The sequence below is a fragment of the Limulus polyphemus genome, unplaced genomic scaffold (genome assembly GCF_000517525.1).
Source record: "Limulus polyphemus unplaced genomic scaffold, Limulus_polyphemus-2.1.2 Scaffold1704, whole genome shotgun sequence".
Classification (NCBI taxonomy): Eukaryota; Metazoa; Arthropoda; class Merostomata; order Xiphosura; family Limulidae; genus Limulus; species Limulus polyphemus.
In genome coordinates, this window is record NW_013667314.1 from 158,626 (window position 1) to 183,081 (window position 24,456).

Here is a 24,456-nt window from a genome sequence, read left to right on the forward strand (position 1 = left end):
AAGTGTTAAAGAGGACATCAACATGTTTTTTGTCTTGAAAGCCAATGATTTCTTTAATCATGGCATTAACAACCTGATTGTAAGATGGAAAAGCATCATCGATAAGAATGGAGACCATTACATTTAATAAATGTTTTGTTTTGATATACAAGCTGTTCGGGTTTTTCATCTAAAAAAAATGCTACATTAATTTCTTGATGACCTAATACTTACCTGGGTCATCTTTGCTTTTTAAATGTCGACGCTTACTACTGCACCAAAAACTTTTTTATGTGATTAAATAATGCACCAAAGAAAAAACAGAAAATGTCTCATTATGAACCATGATAGTGGTAAATAATAGGGATCTCAAGGAATTGCACAAAATCCTAATAGAATGTTCAGGTAAAAAGCATCTTAAACATTAAAGATTCAGTTCAAACCACATTTGAAACCTTTACTATTGACTGCTGAAGCTGTACGCATATAAAAATGCTCCAAATGGCCCATTTGTAATTCTTTTTATTATTATTCTCTTGTCAGCTTACAACGAAAACAACTTGGTATATTGCACCCAAAGCTTTTGTAGAATACTAAATAAGGTTCTGAAAAGGGGTATATGAAAAGTCAATTTGTTTCTTCTATATTTAACATAAGCTGAAAAGCATCATAATTCTTGTGTAAACAATGTTATCATTACCCTTGAACTTAGCTTTCTTACAAATATCTGGTGTTCCTTTAACTCTATCATGATGACCTACTTACATAATAAGTAGGTGATGTAACTTTCACAAAATGTCTTTCCAAAATCAAACTACTGGATGAAATTGTTTGAAATTTGACAAGAGCTTTCGTAAAGATATTTTAGTTTCAGAAAAATACAATATTTAATTTTTAATATAAATTCGTTACTTCATTTAGTTATTTGCACTCAGGCTCTGATGCAAGGTGATTTTTATATGAATTATAAAAATACTATTTATCTTACAGTTTTCACATTTCATTTGCATAATTTCTAACACATCATAAATGAATATCAAAAGTTTTTTTTAGGGTAAATGTTTATATTATATTTTGTTTTTCATTTTCTTTACCATATTACTAAGTATAAAATTATCAACAACATACATTGCAATCAAATGTTTAAAATTAAGAAATAGAAATATGTACATACATTTTAACTCTTCCTTGAATAATCTTAAAATAACTTTATTGGGTTATATGTGTAGTTTCATGTTTTTACCTTTTCACTTGTAGTTTATTTTTATGATTTATTAAGAAATGTCAACTGGTGTCTGTGGGCCATTATAAAGTTATTATCTGCAGTTTATCTTTAGCCAACAGCAATCTGGCTTCCACACTGTCTGTATATCTTTTCTAAGCCTTTCCCAGTGAGAGGACAACATGTAAACTTAACGAAAATCATGAAACATTTCAAATATGAATTTTGAATCACAAATAATATATCATTAACTAAAATATAAGAGTAAGCCCTAAATACAATTTAATTGTCTTTCTAACTGCAACATATTTAGGTAAAAACCATCATAACTGCTGTAGTTGATCAAACAGACAACAATACTACAGGCAGTTACATATATCCCGTAATGACAAGTGTGCACCAATTTCAAATATTCATTGGTGAGTAATAGTGTAAACTGAGCCCTTTCTCTATACACTTGTGTCAACTAATTACATGTAAGATGTAAATCTCACAGAAAATGTACAAAATGGGAGTGGCAAAAGTTATTACTCTTTTGTAATGCATGCAACCGAGAGACTTTGTATCTTACGTGTCAATAGTTTAAATAGACATACATTACCATCTTGACACTCGTATACAGGACTAAGCATCTGTGTTTCAAGAAAGCCCCTGAAACACACGAAAACTGCAGCATAAGTGTTTTTTTAATGTTTCTTTTGAAATGAAGGAATTAAAACTTAGATAACAAAAATTCAAACTATAATGTACATTATAATGTTAATTTCATTGACATACATGAATAGTAAAGTGCTTTAATTAATTTTGAAAGTAGCTTGGCAACACAAACAGAAAGAAATTTAAAAGTGGCACTATTACAATAGGGTTAAAAAGCTTAAGTACAGGATGAAAAAGTAATTACCAGCCAATAGTAGACGAACATTAGATGACTGTAACATTTAGATACTGAATGCTTTGTACACTATATGGGCAGTGTCTTTAGGTAGCCAACACCCTGTATGAAGTGAAGGAGTAAAAAAAATGTATAAAAATCAATATAGATAATATTAAATTTCATTAAATACATTTGTAGAATACATACTTTAAAGACACAAACATTTATTTAAAATGGTGTTTTAGGCAAGTATGTTTTATTTGAAAAGGCTCGTTTTATACTGGAAAAATTTTATATACGTTTAGTGGGGGGTTATATCTTGGTCTAGGCATATATTTGCCTGTTACTTTGTATTATATATATAATGAATTTAGTAACACAGAATTTATAAATGCTCGCTATATTCTCAAACAAATCTCCATGACACACACTAGCTACAGGTTAGCATTTTACATCTCAAACTTATTGGATCAGACAGTCAATAGCTACAGTAAGTCATCCTGAACTATATCGGCTAGCTACTAGATATGTTTATTATTATTACAATGTATAATGTTAGCTACCATATCAAGTAATCCTTTGCCATAGTTGAACATAAAAAAAGCCAGCAAACAAGATAAATAAAAAATTTGGAATTTAAAAACCTGCAAATAGGGATTGTTAAAAATAAGCAAATGAGACTGGAGATACTGTAGACATTATTTACTCCAACTACAAACCTTTATTTTTGCTCCATGCTATTACCTAGAATTACATTTGGTGGAGTCCGTATAATCAGCTTTGCTTACTTTTTTTATGATCCTTATTTGCAGGTTTTTAAATTTCCAATTTTTTTTATTTCTCTTGTAACTATCACAATTTTTCTGGCTTTCAAACTGTGTGACAAGAGCAGTTAAAAATTCATCCAAGCTTATCAATGTGTTTCCTGTGGGAATAAATTTTGAATTGGAAGTGAAATAGACAAGTCTCTATACAAATGATAATGTAATATAATATGTCATTTAATAGGTTAAAACTATTAAGTGTCAGAGAGAATAATTGGCAATTTGTGAAAGAGGGGATGTGGCAAGAGGGTTCTGATATTCTAGTTTATGACTCTGTAGCCAAATAAGATTGAATGCTATAAAAGTTATGTTTTGCCTGAGGGATGACAATATTATAATAAGTAGTTTACATTAAATTTTGTACTTTTCAGAGGGGTTGTAAATAAATTAGAGAAGAGGGGATATCTAGAAAGCAGATGTCACTAGGGGAAATTGAATAATTTTTTTTAATACTACCTTGTAAAATTAAGAATGTAAACCTTTATAATATTAAAATTTGGACTATTAGCTACATTTTGATGCCAAGTTTATTTATATACCATGATAATAAAGTACATTAACTAAGTTTTGAATGTAATTCACTAAAACCTTGTGACATGCAGAAAAGGATGCTGTAGTGAGAGAGAGTATTTTTAACATGTTTCACTTCATTTTTGATTTTATCATTCCATGACATCTGTCATTGTTTAATTGTGTAAATATATATTTGGTTTTAGTTACATTGATAGTTTAAATTTTTTTATTCCACTTTTGTTTTATTTAGTTTTGTTTTGATTTTATTAAAATAAAGGTATCCTTCTTTAGTTTCATTTAAAAAAAATGTGTATGAGATCTAATTTATGTTATACAGTAAGGATAGTTTACTTAAAACAGATACAGTAGTCTTATGAAAAAGAAAAACTTTTATTACTAAAAACTTAATCAAGAAATACAAAATATTTTTGATCCTATATTTATAATGATTTTCCAGTTATATTGCCTTAGGATAATTTATTAGGATTCAGGACAGGCTGTGGCATAATGCATTCTGTTGTAATTTTGAAAGAATTTTATTAATACAAATAGTGCAGCATTATTCAAAATGTTACAGTACAAGAAATATTTTTGGTATCTTTATCCACTGAGAACCAAGTTAGGTTGATAAGTCTTTACACACTTGTACTGCCAAGTGGGTAAGTTAACTACAGGTCAAAAATTAAGATACAGTTAGATAGTTTGATGTTTTGTTTGTGTTTCTGTTGTGTGTTATGATCATGAAATGTATTATGATCATGAGCCTTTTTTATTATGAATTCTTCATTAGTAGAGTTTCTCCTTTTTATTGCCCCCCCCCCCCCATTATTGAAAAGGATTAGGGGGGATATAGCAATAATGTTCTTTCTGTACACATGATAACTAGAGGTCTAAATAGCTATTTGAATCAGACTTCACAGGTCAGTTTCCTTGGAGTGATGGAAGATCTCTAATGATTTTTGAGTTAAAAGATTAAAGTCACTATTTCATAAAATAGAAACGTAGTTTCTGTGCAAGTTCTACTGCATAATACACACAGAATTTCATGTTTATCAACTCTCCAAAAACAAAAACAAACTAATGGTTAATGGTCAGAAGGATCAACCATTTTACATTTACCTAACCTTTTACTGCTTTTTAGTCATTGCTGTGACAAGTAGGTTTCTTGTAGCAAGAAAACATTTTTTTAATATAATATACTTAAACTAAAATCAGAGTAAATAATATAGACCATTTGATTTTGGGCTCTCTTTTGGTGGTCTATGGAAAGGTTGCATAATTATGGAAAATATGAGGAAGCTTAGTGTGTAGATCCCAATTGTGGTCTTCTTAGATCAGATAAAAGAAATTTGGGTGGTCCATGAGTAAAAAAGTATGAGAATCACTGACAGATAATAAGTAGTCATCAATACTGCTAGAAGTAATGGTTAACACTATGTGCATGGGTTTGGTTTAGAGTGCACATGCCATGACCTTTGATGTGGTGCCTTTCAATGAGGTATTATGTATTTGATGTCAGAGTTGTCGACTATTCATTTTACTCTACGTTACTAATTCAGCAACAGTTGGTGGCAGAAGAGAGGAAATACCAGATATAGGGATACTGTAAATAAACCCTGTAAATTTGCATTTCATATGTTTTAGAGGTTATACAAATGCAATATGCAAATTGTAGGATGAACAAAAGTATTTTTATTCTTCACATGAGCATCACCTTGCACTCCAACTTGTGAGAGTGATGTCAACAAATCACAGTCATAACTTGATTATAAATACTTCTGTAACACAGTGTTCATTTCAGGATGCAACCATGGTGCTGTATTTCTTGCTAATGACACAAAAAATGTTTATAAATTCATCCATTTGGTACATTTTTAATAACACTGTAAACTACTTGAGTTGACACCTATGAGCGTGAATTCGTCTAATACTACCTGATGTCATATTGATTTTTTTTTATTATTATTGGTCAGTACCATAGCTACACTGATACAGCATTGATTCTAGCAGTTTTATTGGACGAAATTACTTCAGTAGTTGCTTCTTATAACAATGGTGTAAAACTGAATGTGATCATGCAAATCAAAGAATATTCTTCATTCCTTCACAAAAAAAATCAAATAACCCCTTTGGAAACTACAGAAATATCTATAGAAAGTGAAGTAACTAAAAATGAAGTAACGGCTATAAAAGATTCCAAAAATACCTTGTCTTCCCTAATCCAGTAAAATGAAAGTATAAGTGACCAGTGAATGTTTCAGCATACCTGGGCAGAAGAATTTTGATGGCTAACTTATGCTCAGATAAAAATTTGATGTTTTGTAAACTGTGCATTAAACACAACTATACAAATTCATTTGTGAAAGGATCCTGTAATTTTCAGACCAGGCTTGTTGTAGGAGGAGATCACAAATCATGTGTGGAAAGTATACCACTAAAACAAGATATGCAAACACAAGCAAAATGAATTTTGAATGATAAAAAAATGGTATAGTCAAGTGTATGGAAACTGTATATTACTTGGTGAAAGAAGATTTACCCTTGATTAATAATGAAAGTGTGATACCCTTCTTACAGGGACATGGTGTCCCTGATATGGACAAAATAAATGGGTCTGAGAAGGCTACTTATGCATCAGTGAACACAGCCAATGAGATGTCTTCAATTACTAGTGTGATAAATTGTGACAATGACAAAAACTAGTGTTCAACAGTTATAAGCATATTAGCTGATGAGAGTTGTGACATTGGAATGGAAAATACTTGTAGCATATGCTTATGTGCTAAATCCAGAAACATTTGAACCAAGTACCATGCTACTGAAAAATGTTAAGATTAGAGATTGGACAGGGCTATTTTAGAAAGTTTAGAAGAGAGACAGGTACCAATGTCAAGGGTTTATGGGTTTAAAAGTGTTGGTGCAAAAGTGATGATAGGGTAAAATTGGTTGTGACTGGACACCTTCTAAGAAAAACTCCTATGATCTTGAATTATTATTGCATTGCACACGGACTAGTGTTAGTCAGTTCACAGGGTGCTAGTAAAATACCTTATCTTAACGAATATCACGAGACATTGACTGGAATGTTTTATGTCTTTAAGGGTTCAGTGAATAGATGTGAGATATTAAAAGAGATACAGCAGCTGCCAGAAGATGGCATCAAGATAAAGGAAGTACATGAAGTTAAATGGATTTCCATCTACAAGGCAGTAGACTGTGTGTGTTTAGATCCCTGGATTCCCTTTCATCACTGAGCTGTGCTTGGTTTTCCAGAACAGGGACTAGGATGTGTTTGCAGTCCAAACAAATATTGATCATTGAGCAGGTACAAAGATACTGAAGAACAGAAGGAACATCAATCCTTTCTTGACACACTGAGAGATCATCTGATTGAAGAAGGGGGCAAGCTTGTGTCTAAATAGAATCATGTTATTTATATGGGTGCAAGCACTGATAAGCACATTTATAGAGAAACTTTTGGAAAAAACTCAATGAAAGTTTTCTACTGAATGACTCTCAGATCATGTATGCAATGGGTGTAATTAGAATGAGACCAATTATATTTCTGTTGAGGAATGATCTTTCAAATTGGGGTAATAGCAAGATTTAGACTCTGATTAACTACTTTAGAAGTGCAAAAGAACATAAGCATGATGAGAATGTAAGCACAACAGAGGTTATAAGTAGATCCAGAGAAAACAAGAACGGTGGTCAAAAGTAAAAGAACAGGCAATTAATGCTGGTTATCCAAGAGTGTGCTATTGGGATTGATCAGTTCAAATCACAAGGAAGAATACCCATACGTGTTAAAGCTGGCTGCCATTGCAGTTACTGCTTCCATCCATACTTCTGATTGTGAAAAAGGTTTTAGTATTCAAAATATCATTAAAGTCTCCAAGAGAAATTGCTTAGCACCAGAGAGAGAGAGAGTTGATGAGCTTATGACTGTTTCAGCAGAAAGGCCAGCATTGGAGGATTTTAATCTCAAACCAGCTCTAGATGAGTGAAAAGAGCAGGAAACAAGAAAAATATTCAAGTAATATGAGAATTACAGGATAAATGTTAAATACAAGAAGTTAACATAGAGAGTGCCAGTAACTGTTTTCTTAGTTGGAACTATTCAGTATCATGTATGTTGAGTTAATTTGAACTGTTAACATTGATCATGTAACAAATAGTTGAAACTGACTTGTATATATCTTGAGTTACAGTGTTTTCACTTAAACAGAACTGTTATCACAACTTGAAATTATCATAATCTTCTATTCACTTGAAATTTCACTATTTGATGTATATGCTACAAGGGATTAAATCAAGACAAACAAGTAAGTTGATTTTTTAAGAGTATTCAATTTATATTAATATGGCCCCACTTGACTGCTATATAGCTTCAAGTTTTTTACCTGAAAGAGACATATAGCCCCATTATATTTCATCCTGGAATGAACACAGGTTTTTTTTTCTTGTTGTTGTACAACAGATTTGTTCATATTACTAAAAGCTTGCAACATTACTCGTAGATAAACACAGTTGATTTGAAAGTATTGTCAACATTCCTTCTCCATTGCAGGGTCAGTTCAATGAATTTAAAACTATATAATGCAATTAAAAGTTTTGTCTTTATTTATTTATCCAAAGTAAAATCAAATTTCATCAGTATTGTGTCTTAGGTCAAACCATATAAATTTGTATTTATTGGTGCAATACTTTTTTAATCTCATCAATTAATTTCAACGTGTTTTAAAGTGACAGAAACAAGATAAACAAATAAAGATTTTTTTAGAATCTAAGGTTGGTAAACGTTTTTGTATTTTTAACCAAAATAATTGTTTGTTTTTAGTAGAAAGGGAGAGAGAAGTAAAATCAAATTCTTAGTTATAAATAAGTCGTAGGTTTAAAAACTGGAGGAGAATTATTTAAATTAGTATTTATTTTTAGACATATAAGTTTGAAATTGGTAACTAAGCAAGATAATGACTATCAAGTGATAGATTTATTCATGAACACAGCTTGGAAAATAAATCAGAACTGTAAATGATAAAAGAATTCTGTTCAATAAAGTATCAAGCTTTTTCAAGCATTATAATTAGAGCTCTCAGAAATTTTTAAGTAGCATAAGCATTATTTTTTTATCTACTAGGCTCTCTCAAATAAAAATACAGAAAGGAAGGTAATAAAATTTTATTAATCCTTATTTCTGTTGTCAGAACGATCCATGGGCTAATATACAATGCCCTCAAGTTGTTCATGGAGAAAAACCAGATGCTGTTTGACAAATGTGTGCAGAGATATAAGCAAGGGCGACAGAAGTAAGTATGCTTGGACTTTGTATGTGCACTGAAACACTGTTTGTTATTTTTCTATATCAGAAACATCCATGGCCTGATATTCAACGCTCTGAAGTCATTTTTGGAGATGAACGAAAGTCTATTTGATGAGTGCACACAACATTATAAACAGGAGAGGCAAAAGTAAGTTTTGCTTCAAGCCTCTGTCTGCTCATACTCTCTCTCTTTCTCTCTCTCCCTGTCTCTTCACTTCTCAGTGAACTTTGTTAATCAAGAACATTGTAATTTTTCTTTTCTTCTTTGCCATCATAGGGTTTGGTTTTCTGTATTCTGGATTTATGCATGTTTGAAGATGTAGTTTGAAAGTTTTAACATGTTGCAGTATATACAAGTGTTCATCTTGTAAATGAAAAATCTTATTAGGATTGAGACTTTACTGTAATAGTTCAAACACAGTGGATGACTGAGATATGATATTAACACTGAGATACTGCCAGATATTTATTGAACATTACTTTAAACAAATATATCATGAAAGTAAAAAGAGACTTCAATAACATAGCATTAAAAGTACTAGAGATAGCAAAGACAAGGGATATAGGCCACAGAAACATTGAATGAAATATACTAGATTGCAGAAATATATAATATATGCATGGAACACTACTACACATTGAAGAGAGTGGCATATCGTGAAATGAAAATGAAATCCTTACATGGGATGAACACTATCTGTGATAGCAGAAGCATAGGATGGATGCTGCTAGACAATAGAGAAATGAAAACTACCTGATACAGTAGAAATATGGAATGAACACTTGCAAGAAATGGTATAAGAAAGTGATAAACATTTGCAGTCAAGAAAGTCTTGATCTTAGCACTATCAGGGAGAGAGAGAGATGCCAGATAAACATCACCAGGGAGTGTAAAAACATGGCATAAAAGTGCAATAGACAGCAGAGATGAGACAGACATGACTTGAATACAAATATGTGAGGAGTATGGCTTAAGTACTTTAGGATATTGCAGCAAGATACCATAAGTACTACCAAATACAGAAGACATGGGATAATGAGTATCAGATACAACAAACATGATATTAACTTTATTACAGACAAAGGCATAATGAATGCTGCCAATAATAACAAAAACATGTTATGAATATTTACGAAAACAGCAAAGACAAGGCATGAACACTACCAGGGCCACTTTCAAATATATGCTTGAATAGGTCTTATAGGCTCAATGTATTGCTTTTCAATTATTAACTATTTTCAGACAATCCACAAAAAAGATAAAATTTTAACAATATTTTGTTATCTTTGTTTGCTAAAAAAAAAGGTATACTGCTGGCAAACAAACCTTGAGAAAACCTAAATTAGACACTTGTACACTGCTTCATTAGTTTTGTTAAAATGCTTATTTCCCAGTCTTTGATGCTCCTGGTGATTTTGTTCTTAATGTTGTTGACTAATCATTGTCCTTAACATGTGTAAATTTGTGAATCTGGCAGTGTTGATGAATCCTCTCTTTTTCTAGCATTTATTTTAGCAGTGTAGCTATTATATTTTTCTGTGAAAGTAGTATATAAAACCTACATCTTTTGAACCAGCTGAACCATATGTTTAAACTGGAATTTGCAGAAACGGATAAATTCTTCACTGTAATGGTAAATAAAAGCATGATAAATTGTTAATTTTTCCTTGGAAAAACTATTTTTGTCCCAAATATATTGTGATTTCGTAAGCGGTTCAAATGAAAAATTGGATGTTTGCTGAAGAAATTAGGCAGAAACCTGTAAAATGTATATTTTGTTCTGGCCAGTGAGTGTATGAACCCGTATTCTCAGGTTACAATCTATTTTCTTTTGAAAATGAACTGGGAGGCCTGAAAATATGAAGAAATGGTGGCAAGTTATCAATACTCTGAGGTAGCAATTAATCATTAACACTGACATAAACAGCAACAACTTACCAACATTGCCAGATACAGTAAGCTGCACTGCCAAACAGTTATAGATAACAAAGAATTCACCATCTTTAAAGCAGTGTTTTGTTTTTGCCATTGATTGAAACAGTCATAAGTGGTCAATAATGCCAAACAGTGAGCAGTTGTTAATGTTCCATGAGACAAAGTTACAACAATACACAAGCAATGACAATTCACCAGTATTGGCAGAGACAGTGATTAGTCCAACTTTAATAGAACCAATAACAGTTCACTGGCTTTGCTGAAGAATGATTAGTTGCTATACATTGTCGGTTGCAGGGATTCATCAACAAGTATAATAATTCATCAGTATTTCCTAAAGCAGTGACTAGTTATAAATGCTCCTTGGTACGGTGATAATTTATACATTGACGGAAAGTGACTAATTATCAAAACTTACTTTGTGTAGTCAGTATCACTATCAATATCATTTTCTAGTCATAATTTTGTCAGAGACAGTAACTTATCTTCATCATTGACCAAGATAGTGATAAGTCACTAATCATTCATGATGTCAGAAAAATATGTAGGTTCAAGAAGTCTTAATAAAGAATAATAAAAACCCTATAGCCCGAGCACTTTTGAAAGGTAGACCTTTCTTCTTCAGGGGCAAACTGGGAATGTTTGCCCCTGAAGAAGAAAAGGTCCATCTTTCGAAACCACTCAGGTCATAGGGTTTTTATCATCTTGTATCAAGTTACTAATCTTGCCAGACAGTTATTAGTTAGTAACATTGCTAGAACCAAGATTTATCTACAGTGCTTATCTAATTGGCAAAAAATAAGTGACTACTACTATCAGACAGTGACATTATTAGAAAATTCAAGAATCCCATCAACAACAAGAACTACTCTAACTTTGTTAGAGGTAGCAAATAGTTATGAACTCTGCCAGAAACAGTGACTATTCACCAGGAATGTCAAATGCAGTGACTGTAGCCACTAACAACACAAGAGACAGTAACAAGAGAAAATATCAAGTCACTAATAGGACAAGTTTTTTGTAGTTAAAAGATGATTTAACTTTGTTTCTAATATGTGATGCTTATAAAGTGTTGTTCTAAGTTATATAGACTGAAGAGACAAGGCAATTATTAGACATCCTGGACTTTTGTGTGTTTTGGTATTTTCTTTTAGAGTGAACAATCACAAGCAGCTATTCTTTTGATAATTAACAGTACACTGATGTTAAAAGTATAAAGATTTAAGTAGTTAGTTTAAGATGCTTGTTACATAAGAGGAAGGATTGCTTAGTTATGTTGTTTACTTTTCTGTGTAGTCAATTTTGGGCACAGATGAATTCTTTCTGACAGACAAGGGTTGTCTGGTTATTTTCTTTAGCTTTGCATGTATTTAATTTTGAACACAGATAACTCACTGCTGTTATGCAGAAAGTCATTGCCTGGACATATATGATAAATTATTTTGTGTTCATTCAGGTAGTATTTTGGATATATTGTTGTGTACATGTTAAGAAGTTAGTTTTGAATATAGGCTATTCTCACTGAGCAGATTAAGATTGTTGGTTTCATTTACTTATTCAAAGAATTGATTTTAAATATAGTTCACTTCCATTAAGCAGTATAGAGTTGTCTAGTCATGTTAATTATGTGATCAAGTGGTCATTTTTTAATGATTGATTTACAATTAGGCTACAGTTGTCTGGTATTTTGTTTATTCACCTAAGCATTTAGTTTGTAAAGTTTTCTATAAATATTGAATTCGTTTTGAACACATACACACACACACACACACTATTCACTTTGCATTCAAGGGTTGTCTGTGCATATTGTTTACCTTTAAACAGTTAATTTTCAGTACAAACTACTTCCACTTATCAGATTAGGGTTGTCTGGCTGCTTTGTTTACAAATCCAAATAGATTATTCAAAACAGTTCACTTAATACCTGTAAAAAAATTCAGTTTTGTATACAGATGACTCCCACATATAATAGCAGACATAGGTTATCTTGTCATTTTACTTGCATCTTCAGTCTCTGAAATTTAAAAAAGTTAATTAAATAGGTAAAGGTAATCTCATTATACTTGTTACTTGTTAAGCATTGAGTTTTGAGCACAGAAGGTTCACACTTAGAAAATTATTTTGGGGACATATTGCATATAATTTTGTATAATTGAGCGAAGCGAATTGTTGATGGTTTTTATTTTTCTTGTTTGCTTTTCAACATGTGTATTTTTCAGTGAGAAACAAAGAATCAAGGAAAGAGAAGAGGCCTGGGCTAAAATAGAAACCTTAGCCTCAAATAACCCAAAGGTTGGTTTTATTTTCTGTTGTATATGTGTTTATAGGCTCTGATCTGCATGTAAATGTTTTTAGAGCTATATGTTATATATTCTGGCTTTTTTATACATATCCTTTTTCTAAAGTTATGAGTTAAATACTGTAGATTTGGTCTACAATTGAATGTTTCTAGAGCTGAAAGTTAAATACTCTATCTCTGGTCTACACACCTAGGCAACATGAGGAAATGTACTGAAAATAAATTACCACATTTCAGGGACATTGGGTGGCCGCTATGGTAATTTTTTTCCACAAAATATTTCATTGCTTCAAATTTCAACCCTAGACATGTCACTGCCAGGTGAGTGCTCAAGAGTCAGCCCACTATTACTTGCTATTAAGTCATTTTCTAACCACTCAAAATTCTACTTAGATCAGTGTAATGGGATAAAAAAGCTGCTGGTTATGATCTATATGTTCTTAATTCAGGGCTTAAATAGGTCATAAAAGTTCTGGAAAGTCATGGAATTTTGTTAACAAATTTTGAAGTATGAGAAATCTTGGAAAATTTGTGGCTTTTATCAGGAGATCCTGGAAAAGTCCTTAAAATTCTTACTCCATCACTCTCACATCCCCCACTTTTATTAATGACAGGCTATACCATTGTGTTCATCTCAGTTTTGTGAAAAACAATTTCTAGAAAATGTGACTCTTGAAATGGGAAATTTGGCAACACTCATCCATAATAATCTTTGAATTGTGTATTTCTGTCTACAAGTGAACAGTTGCTAGGTGACTGTCATTGGAATTATATTGTTAGCGTAAAATAGTCCAAGGACTTGTTTGATGGAAATATAAAAATCATAAAATTGTTGATAGGATAAAGAACGTGAACATTTTAAAAGTCTTCTAATTCCATGTTCCATAATAATCAATAATGTTTCTAGCCTACTTTTTTCTTTGATTATTGCTGAAAATTCATTAATAAAAAGAGAGAGAAATGTAGATTCAAGTGGTAAGAATATAAAATATAATAGAATAAGTATCATAAACCTGACCAACATGCATGAAATAGTCAAATATTTGTATTAACTTAAACACGGGCCTGTGCATGTCACAGTTATGTTTAATCAATTATAAATTTTAATTCCAAAAGAAAATATTTAAAGAAATTCTCAATCTTCACTTTTTTGTTTCATGTGACATCTCTACATTCTGATTTTTCTCCTATTTTACATTGTGTAATGTCAGTAGTAGTGCATCTACACTGTCTGAGTCATGTAGACACAGTCTGTAAATAATTTTAAGATCCAGTATGCAGTTTCAACATTCTCACTTCTCCATTTAATGAGATACCAATAAATGTTCCCAACTCAGAAGCCCCACCCTAACTTTCAATGTAGTTTTCAAAACCATATCACCTTATTTGACATACATATTTATAACCAATAGAAAGCTTATTTTCAGTTTCAAGCTCGCAATGGCCCATTTGAAATTGGTGGCAATATATGTTAGACTAAAGTCTTGATTTTGTGATGTGTTGGTAAGCAAAGTTGACAGTCAGAATTGTATCAGAATTTCATGTGTACAGCAGATGTGTATGGGAATCTGCTAATGTCTTTTCACTGTGATGTGTTGCTTTTAAGTGATGAATAACCTGTACATTGCACAAGCCAGGCAATAAAACTATAACATTAGAATTAAACTATATGTGAACAGGTAAAACAGTTGAAATTGTGAATAACATCAAGTCAAGATGTGGCAGGAGGAGGTGTGTTCAGTTCATTTCATAAATTTCAAAATTTCATTTCATTGTACATTGATGATTCAGCTACAGTTAGTGTTATGGTAGAGAAAATAACAGACAAAATATAAACTTTTACCCGAAAAAACATTTGTTATTCTATTAGGAGATTCTATATGAAAACTAAGATGAAGCATTTTTATTATTAGCATAAAATTTTCTTTCACTCAGATTGACTTTGTAAAGGTTTTGAATATTCACAAATTTTTACTATAAATACTTTATAAAGAAAACTCACTTTTTGTGTGCAATATACTTGTAATTTTTACTAAACATTTGCCAAAGATAAGCCTAGTGAATTCAGAGTTCTAATACGTAAAATGCTATGATTTTCAAAATTGTGCAAAAGACAGGCTCAGGGAGAGGGAATTAAAAGCAGGCCTAATTAGATAACCTGTTATTATTTATACAATGATTGCTGTTGGCCAGGATATTTTGTTATTAATATTAATTTATCTCTGTTTTCTTTTTAGTTCTTTTCTTTCATATTTAAAAATGAATAAAATTCTTTAAAAAACTGGTTCATGGTTTTACTTTTAATCAGCATAACCTGTGACAGCACTCTTGTCGGCAAAATATTTTTCAGAACAATTATTGTTATTATTATTTTTTAAATGCATGTGATGTGTTATTATACAAGGAAAAGGTACATGCTGAACATCAGTTGAAATATAAAGGTTTTATTGATCCACAAGGTTTCATTCTTTATTCATAATAGGGGAATTACAGTAGTAAATTGAGAAAATATTTAAAAAATATTTTTGGAAACCATGAGGCATACAACATTGTTAATGTACGCAACAAAATGAGAATAGTCTTAGTAACAATACAAGTCTGAATCTTTGCTTTGTTGGGTCAGTTGGCATGATGTAGGTATGGTAGTTGTGGAGGTACAAGTTGACTGTTGTTCTGTTGGCAAGTTGAAATAATCTCTTCATTAAATAGAATTTGGTTACACATGATAGGAGTTTTAACTATGGCTAAAGTACAGTATTTGGGAGAAAGATGCAACACTTTGTTATTTGCTATGAAACTGATTTAGGGAAACTTGAAGTATACTTTGAATGTAAATGACTTAGAATTTGTCAGTGCTTTGTTCAGTAATGAACAGGCTAGAATTTCTTTTAGCAGCTTGTTTCATACTTTTTTTTCTTTTGCTTGATTAAGTGTTTTTGTGATATATCAATCCTTATGCTAATTGGCTGCTAGAACACCTGCAGAATAGTTATCATTATTGATACAAAATATGCACACACAAAAATAGGAGGAAAAGTTTAAATTTTGTATAATTTTTCTGCATTTTTAATTTTGTTGAAATTTATGTTCTCTTGAAATCAATAAATTACATTGTTGAAAATGAGAGTTTGGTTGTGGAAAGTCCTGACATTTTTTCTGTTAACCTGGGTATTAATGTATCATAGTTAGAAAAACTATTTTCTAAATGTATGTTTTTAAATTATCTAACACCCATTTGCTAACAGTTCGTTGTAATTATAAAACTATTTTTAGCTTTCTACAGTCTGTTTCTTAGATTTGTAATATTTTAATCCATTGTTATTTAACACAACGAAACATTCACCTAACATAATATCAAAAATAAATTTCCAAATCACATCTTTCATTTATCAGTACAAAAAAAGTGGTTTATACATTACACTAGAATTAAATTAAAAACATTAAAGTGTGGATTTGAAAAGAAAACAGTTAACAAATGAGATGCTGGAATTTGAAAGTCTTGTGTAAATTGATCTACAGTTTTATGATTAATAAGACTACCATTGAGTAAAAATAATTAATCCAGCTTATATTAATAACCAAAAAAAGGGCTTCAAACAAAACCTGCAGTTGTCTTGTTTAAATTACAAGTAAATTAGTGCAGACCCAATATTATGCGGTTGATGAAAAATATAAAGTGATTCTTTTTCTTGTCTTTTGCTGAATGTGAATGTTACTAAAGCAAGAGTTTGGTTGTCATGGAAATAGTTTTTAATTTAGTTAATATATTAAGTTTCCGTTGAGAGTTAATAAAAATGTCTTGAACAATGGTTGTTTAATCTTCATAAAATAAGTAATTAATTCATCAAGTAACGTATTTAGTTTCTAAACAAAAGTTTGGAGACGGCTTGACTGGATAATGAAGAAAATATTGTTATAAATGTATGATGTTTCTATAAGATTATGTCATCATCAGGTAAAAGTTGATTACAGTCACATGATTTATATACAGTATGGAACAAAGAAGTCACATGACTGGAGATTGATTCACAGCCTAGCATAGGTATCTTGGTATCCTGGGGTGTTGCTTTAGGGTGGAGTTGTTTTGTTCAATTAAGATAGCTTCCTTTATTCTGCATTTTGTGAAGTTTGGTTCTTTGTTTGAAATTATGGTGTGTTTTTTTTTTGAGTTGCAATGGTGGTAAATATTTCCTGTTTTTTATTATATTCAGTGAATCTAGTTTCCAATTTTCTTCTGAGTTCTCTGATGTGGAATTCTAAATCGTTATTGCACATTATTTTATAAATAATATTGGTATTGTGTGATTCTATGTAATTTTTATTTAGTAATGACTAGTTAAGACTGGGTTTTTGTGTGAATTTGAATTCAACAGGAATTTTATGTTTAATGGCAAATTTTCTCCAAATGTTGATTATTTTTGAACTGGTGTCAGGGATAAATGGTAATGTTGTGTTGTTTTTTGGTGTATTAAGTGTAAATTTTGTTTGTGAGAAGAGTTTTGAGGTTTTTGTTCTGGTGGTGGTTAGTAGAAATTTGTTGGTGTGAATGAAGGAATGCTTTATAGAGTTGATTTCTTCATCTATGTAGTCAGTTGAGCAAAGTCTTGAAGCTGTGTCTATAAGGTTTTTAGTATATTGATTTTTTTCTGTTTTGGATCTAGTAATGTTAAAGTTAAGAAGTGATAGCTGTTTGCTATTTTCATGTTCAACTGTGAATTTAATGCTGGGGTGAATGGAGTTTATGTGTTCGGCAGAATTGAAACCAGCAAAAGTACCAGTATTGATTGTGTGGCTTGTATTTTGATCTGGGTCATAAATATGTTGGCAAGAGCAGGTGAAACAGGGTTGCCCATGCTTAAACCATCTGTTTGAAGAATGATTTTGTTGTTGAAAACTAAATTGATTTTTGTTGTAGTTATACAAGCTTCTTTGATGGTAACTTTGATGAAAAGTGACACGTCAAAGCTAGCCATTAAGACTTTAGGGTTTAGTTGGTTTAACATGTTTCTGAAGTTAAAGATATCTTTAAAAAATGAACCTGCAGAAGTTATATAGGGTGTGAGGGCCCAGACTATGTATTTATCAAGATTATAGTCCAATGAGTCATAAGTGGATAGTATAGGTCGTATGGGGCAGTCTTGTTTGTGTGGTTTGGGAATACCATAGAGTTGTGGTTTGTGTAAGCCAGTTTTCCTTAGATAAAAATAAAGATCTTCATTAATCAAGTTGTCTTTCTTCATTTGCAACATGGTTTTGTTGGTTTGTTTGGGATGGGTTTATATTTCTTATTGTCTGAAAGAATGTTCATTTTGTTGATGTATTCTGTGTTCTTCATGATTACAGTAGTGTTATCTCTGTCATCTTTTAAAATTTTAATGTTGGTGTCTTTTTTCAGATTGTAGATGCATTTTATCTTGTTGCTTGTGAGATTGGTCTTCAGTTTATGGGTTTGGGTAACTGCATAAATGATTTTGTTAAAGAATTCTTTGAAAAAAGATGCAGTTTTTGAGAACTTCAGGAAACCACATTTTTTTATAATTACCTATCATAAAAGTTTGGCAGTTAGAGTTTTGGATTTCGTCTTCTTGTTGGTTACTGTATAAGGTGGAGGTAATCTTTTGTGTAGTGTATCACTAGTCTTCTGGATAAATTTTCTAGGCTGGTCTTTAACTCTAGGCAGGGAACTGTCTTGTGGCTGATGATGAAGTGTAGGCCTTTGCACAGAAGTTGTAGTTCAGTGTTTAGTTTTGGTCTGATCTGTTGATAACAAGATTAGGTTGTGCTTCATTGTTGTATCATCTTTCATGTTCTTGTAGTTCTATCAGATGTTCCAGGTTGTTGCTGTGTACAGATTTATTAGGGAGTTTAAGTTTACAGTAAAAGTAAATTTAAAATTGAATGAATGTGTTTTTCATTTATTTAATGAAACAATTGTTGAATCATCTAATAGTAGTTCTCACATTATGGAAATGCTACCATATTTTTGATAAAGTTTATTGCCAGTGATTCTTTTATGTTTTCACCACATTTAAAGTTAATAAAAGTAGAATCTGGAGAGTTCAGATGCTTAGACCAAAATAAAATGTGTGAACATTTTGGACAGTGGACAGATGTGAGCAAAAGAGGAAATTATCAAAAACTGGAAGCACCTGGGATGAAAGGAGATATTTTAACTCCAGTCGATGAAGAAGATATGCTGCAGATAACTAAACTGGAAAATCAAGCAAGTGAGGTTAGAAAGTTGCTAATGTTTTTATGTTATTGTTTTATACTCTGCATTATTTTAATATAAATCACAGAATATTTAAATTGGAAGGCAAAAATTTTTTATTGATTTTATTTGCCAACCAAGAGGAAATACATACCCTATACTTTTTTTGGATAACCTTATTGTGAATATTAAACTTTTATATTCAGTGTATGAAAATGTTTTAGTAGAGAGATATTACAAGATTTACTTCTATTTTTTTAGGTGTTGAAAACTGAAGTGTACTCTAATATCAAAAGTAAGGTCTTGGATGGAAGAGATAATATTCTAAAAAAACAAGAATAATCATTAGGAAATTAGTAGTTTAAAAGACAACTAATTGTTTTTGTTTTGTCCCATGTCTCTCTGAATCTATTCTCAAGAAATATACATTTAGTTTGAAATTAAGTTTTCCACTTTAAGTTTATTCTGTTTATCAAAAACACAAGAACAAAAAGTGTCTGTTACAAACTAGTATAAATATTTCTTGAGATGAAACCACACCTCTGTAAACAGTAAGCTATTTTCCCTGCACAACTGCCTTAAAAATTTGCATGCCACTAGCCTTTAGTAAACTCCTACCTAATTTCGTAAGATTTATGAGGAATTGTGTAATTGCATAGTGATGTCTTTATGCAGTAAAAGCCCTCTGCTAATAGGAAGGTAAAACATATTCTTGCACACTAACCCCCTCTTCATTCTTTTACTTGGCACTGAACACTACAGAAGCTTTTCTTTTTCAATTTAATGAGATTTGCAAAGTTTAAGGAACTTAATTGCCTTTTTTCTTCTACAAACTGTGAACTTACAAGTTCATGTAGTATCTTCTACTACTTGTGTGAACAAAGAATTTCCTCTCACATGGATTATGGAGGCATGTTGACCAGGGATGATGTGACAATCATTGTACATAAGGCAGTGGATTCTCTTATGGAGCCAGGATCTTCGGCTCCCATCTCTGCAGGCATTCCTTCCCCTTGTTTTGAGGGAGGAGATTGAATGTAATTGTTTGTTTCCTCCTCCTGACTATGCTTTGGAAACTACTCTTTTGGTTGAAGAGAACTTCAAACTTCATTGCATTATCAGGACTTAATATCACAGGAATGTACTGTTCTTTCTCCTGTGTCATAGACTCTTCTTGTCCCCTCCTTCATAATCCTAACCCTAATGAGTTTTTGTTTTTTCTCTCTCTCTCCTGACATTGGCATTCATGCTGATTCCTTCCTTGACCATCTCGTTCCCACATCCTCATGCTTCACTCTTCTCATTTATTTCATTCTGATATCCTGGTTATAGTCATTCTGAATTCTTCTTTCTCGTTTCCTAAGATTTTGAATCTTTTGCCTGTTTGAGGGGTGGACTCTGAGGTGTTGGTTTTGTTCTCTAGTGTCCAATACTCCTGTCTTCACCTGATCCTCATCACCATTACCTCTCCTTTTTACATATCATTTCTGAGGCACTCCACCATGCTCCAGATCATTTTATTGGGCAATTCTTCTTCACTTACCTTCTCCACTGTAGCTCTTTCTACTTATTCTGCCTTCTTCCTGCTCACTTGGCTCTGTATTCTTTTCTTAGAAAGCTGCCCATCATGGGTGATTCATCAACACTTCCCTCTCTGAGGAGCATTTCTGAAAGGCAATCTCACATCCAGTACATGGACCCAGTCCTTTCTCCATAGTTACATGCTCAAACTCCTGGCATTCCATTGAACATCTCCCCATTTCTTACTCTTCCTTGTGGATTGTTAGTTATGACCCATCCTGGCAGCTCCATGTTTTCCTGTATCAACTGCAAGGGGGGGTGGGGCTGATCCAGAACCCTTTGCTTTCAAACCTTGGGTCTTCTTTATTGGGCCAATACACAATGAGTTTGACTCATCACCATTGGGTGTGCTTTCTCTTGGAGACTCCACTCATTTGTGCCTTTGCCACCCCTCTATTCCAGCAGACAAGAGACTAGAGAGCAGGAAGAGAGCCAAAAGTGGAGTGAAAGAGTGTTTCAGTCAGAGAAAGGTTATAAAACATAAAGTTAACTGCTGTAGGAGTGAAAGACCTAATGGTTAACATGTTACAGCAAAACTAACAGTTTTAAATGAGATAAGAAGTATAGTTTATTCCATCAAAGCAAGTTCTAAAGTAATTGAACCAGTCTGAGTAAACTGGAAGATTACTGGAAGAGCAGTGTATGACTGTGGTAACTCATACTATAATTTTAAGTGAATTATACACAGAATACTAGTGCAAAAGAAATAGAGAAAGGTATTTTGGCTTGTCAACTGAAATTCTAAAGCAATTGAATAGGTCTAAGTGGATGTTTGACAAGAAGAAGAGAACTATATATAGTGTTTATGATATGCATATGATCTCTATAGTGTAAAGAATTTTTTGTACATATGTTTAACTATTTAGAAGTGGAGTGCATGCTGTTTGTTTATTTTGAACTTATCGCCAACAAATCACAGATACCTACTGTAGAAAAATCCTTAGCCCAACACCCATATTATTCAACCTTCTTACTAAATACTACTATATATAATATTAAGAAGAAGAATTCTAATAATTTTGATACTCTTCTATGCTGCCTGACCATCTCTTCTCTTCCTTTACCTGACTGTTCAACTGTGGCATAACTACCTCCACATTTGCTAGTTGTCATGCATCCTTGTCCACAACATTTCACTTTTCTCAATACTGTAGTTCTCTCCACATTGTTACATTCCTTCCTTATCAATATACCCTCTCACTCAGTCCCATGCCTGGCTGGGACTTCATTGTTATTCTGTTCACTTTTACTTGCATACCTTTTGGCCATTGTTAACTCGTATCTGATACCACCTCTCTCTCAAAACATATTTTCTCTTACTTCTCGCCTTCAGTTGCTGTCATATGGATATTTATGCTATCTATTCTTCCTTTACTCTCATCTATTGCTCTTATATTCTTCTTTATCCTGATCAGTCCTTCCTTCCTTGAACTTTGTTTGCTCAGGAAAATGACTGCTCTTTCCTATTTGCCTTTCCTCTGTTTCTTACCTCAATGATCAGTCAGATCTGGACAGACTTTTCTGCCCTGTTTGTGTCATTTTTGCAACTTATCTTGTACCTCTCACTTTTGAGGCTTCTGTTAAAGGTTCTTCATTCCCTGGGATACCTCCTCTTCTAAGGGCATTCTCCTTCTATTTTTACAAGTTGGATCTGGCAACTTCTACATTTAGTCTTCTTCATTGGGGTTGATGCTTGCACACATTTCATCCCATCAGATTCATCACCTCACTCATTTCTGACAGTCGCTGGACAAGATTCTTTAGGTTTGCTCTTTGACTACTCCACGCACTGTCATTCCCTATCTTCACCTTCTGGCTGTCTCATAACCTATAGGTTACCATCTTCCTCCGTTGCCATTCTACAGTCTACCCATTGTATGTAAGTAAGCAAGTACTTTTTTCAGCATTCACTGATTGGATCCAGTCAGGTAGCTGGTGGTGCTTCTCGGGGTATACTTATTTCCCAAATTCACATTGAGCCAGGATAATAGAAAGTGCTCAAACCATCCACCCTGGCTCCATATATGGTCACTGTGAGATGGGGTTTTCTGCATGACCACTTGAGGTATTGTCGTGGTATATCTATATATCTGACTGTTATCCAGACCATACTTATTCCATGGACTGTCATGAAAAAAATAGCACCAGGGGGTGTTCTGCCCACTTCACTGGCTTGCATATGTAGACTTTTCAAAATAGGATGATGCAGCCACCTGTTGCACTGTCTCCAATGAAGGACCTTTCTGGACTGAAGGACCAATAGTGTTCTGGGCATTTTCTTTCTGGTCTCCCCCCTCCCTCCCCCCACCTTTGAATTCCCCTCTCTTTTCTCCTTGAATAGAGCACAGGAGACACTTGCCATTTACCAGTTCATAGCTGTTGGGGTGATGGATCATGGAGAAACCTCAGTGATTGGGACCTTACCACTGGAACTAGAACAAGGGCTGTCAATACAGTGGAAAGTGGGGTGGTGACACTGTCATTGTAGCACAGGTTACCCATCATATACCTGTATCTCATGCCACTTGTGTCCTCCTCCTACAGCTGATATTTGTTTAGTTGAGTTGAGCCCACACCATACTACTCTTTATGGCATGACTGCTGTGCTATACTCCCACAGTTTGTGTCAGTCCAATAAAGGCAGACAATATAGTTGAGGGGAGCACCAAGTATGGTGTGAATGTGCTCTAACCATTTTACTCATGTTGGCTTCCCCAATCTCTTGTATGTAAGTTCTCAAATGGTCATGTTTTTGTTTTGCCCTTCCCTGCAATACATGGGTCTCATTTGACTTTTCCTACCTTTATTCCTTGGCAAAGAGTATATACCCTGGAAGAGATGAGATGTGATCTCCCACAAATTTGCCTCAAGGGAGCACCTGCCATTGGGTGCTACATTCTATGGACTTTTTGAAGGGAGCTTATCTAGGTAATTCTTTGCATTGGCTTCTTCACCACTTTAATGTGGGATTCTAGCTTACTGCGTGGAAAGGTGTGATATCATCTAAGAAGTTGACATTTTCCTTACCTGAAAATGTTTTTCCATTAAATACCTCTTCACACACCTTTTCATCCATCCTCCCCAATTCTGGTGCACATTTCTTACTAGCTTTATCAAAGAATGGAGATTCACAAGTACAAATGCATAGTTTGTTAGTGCACAAGAAGTGAGTTGTCCTCCTATTGGTAGAGGGCTTTTGCTGCATAATGATCTCATTATGCAATTGCACAATTCACAAGAAATTTTGTGAAATTAGTTCAGAGTTCACCACCAAATTCTAGTGGCATACAGATCTCATAGGCAGAAGCATGGGGAAGATAGCTTACTGTTTGCAGAGGTAAGTATCTATTGGAAATACATTTTCGGGTAAGGGAGATGTTAACTTTTGTTTGGTAAACACACTCTATATTTTAAGGGTTGTAAAATAATTTTATTGTCAAAGAAATTATGGACTCCCAGACTTTATGATTGACTCTTAGGTAAAAAATTTGTGTTTTAACTTGCACAAAATTTATTCTTTCATTTTTATATGTTTAAAGAAAACAGTCAACATTAATCAGTAATTTTTCACTGAAGTCATACTATATACAGAGGGTTGAGTATGTTATATTTAAACAACTTTAAATGTGAAAAACAGCAACTTGCATGATAACTACAGCCAGTATAAAGTTGTGGTGGAATGTATTAGAACTAT

At 32.8% G+C, this 24,456-nt stretch overlaps 1 protein-coding gene across 8 annotated transcripts in view; it reads left to right on the plus strand.

Moving 5' to 3' along the window:
- LOC106464631 (serine/threonine-protein phosphatase 2A 56 kDa regulatory subunit gamma isoform-like) overlaps positions 1–24,456 on the plus strand; it is a 109,998-nt gene that overhangs the window by 67,461 nt on the left and 18,081 nt on the right. For 6 of the 8 annotated variants that reach the window (XM_022392369.1, XM_013924786.2, XM_022392372.1 and 3 more), the window contains 3 exons: positions 8,782–8,883; positions 12,891–12,963; positions 19,074–19,202. In XM_022392369.1, coding sequence (XP_022248077.1) covers positions 8,782–8,883; positions 12,891–12,963; positions 19,074–19,202 — 304 coding nt within the window. Of the gene's footprint in view, positions 1–8,781; positions 8,884–12,890; positions 12,964–19,073; positions 19,203–19,442; positions 19,477–24,456 lie in introns of all 8 variants that reach the window. The other 2 variants (XM_022392374.1, XM_022392375.1) reach the window with 1 other exon arrangement.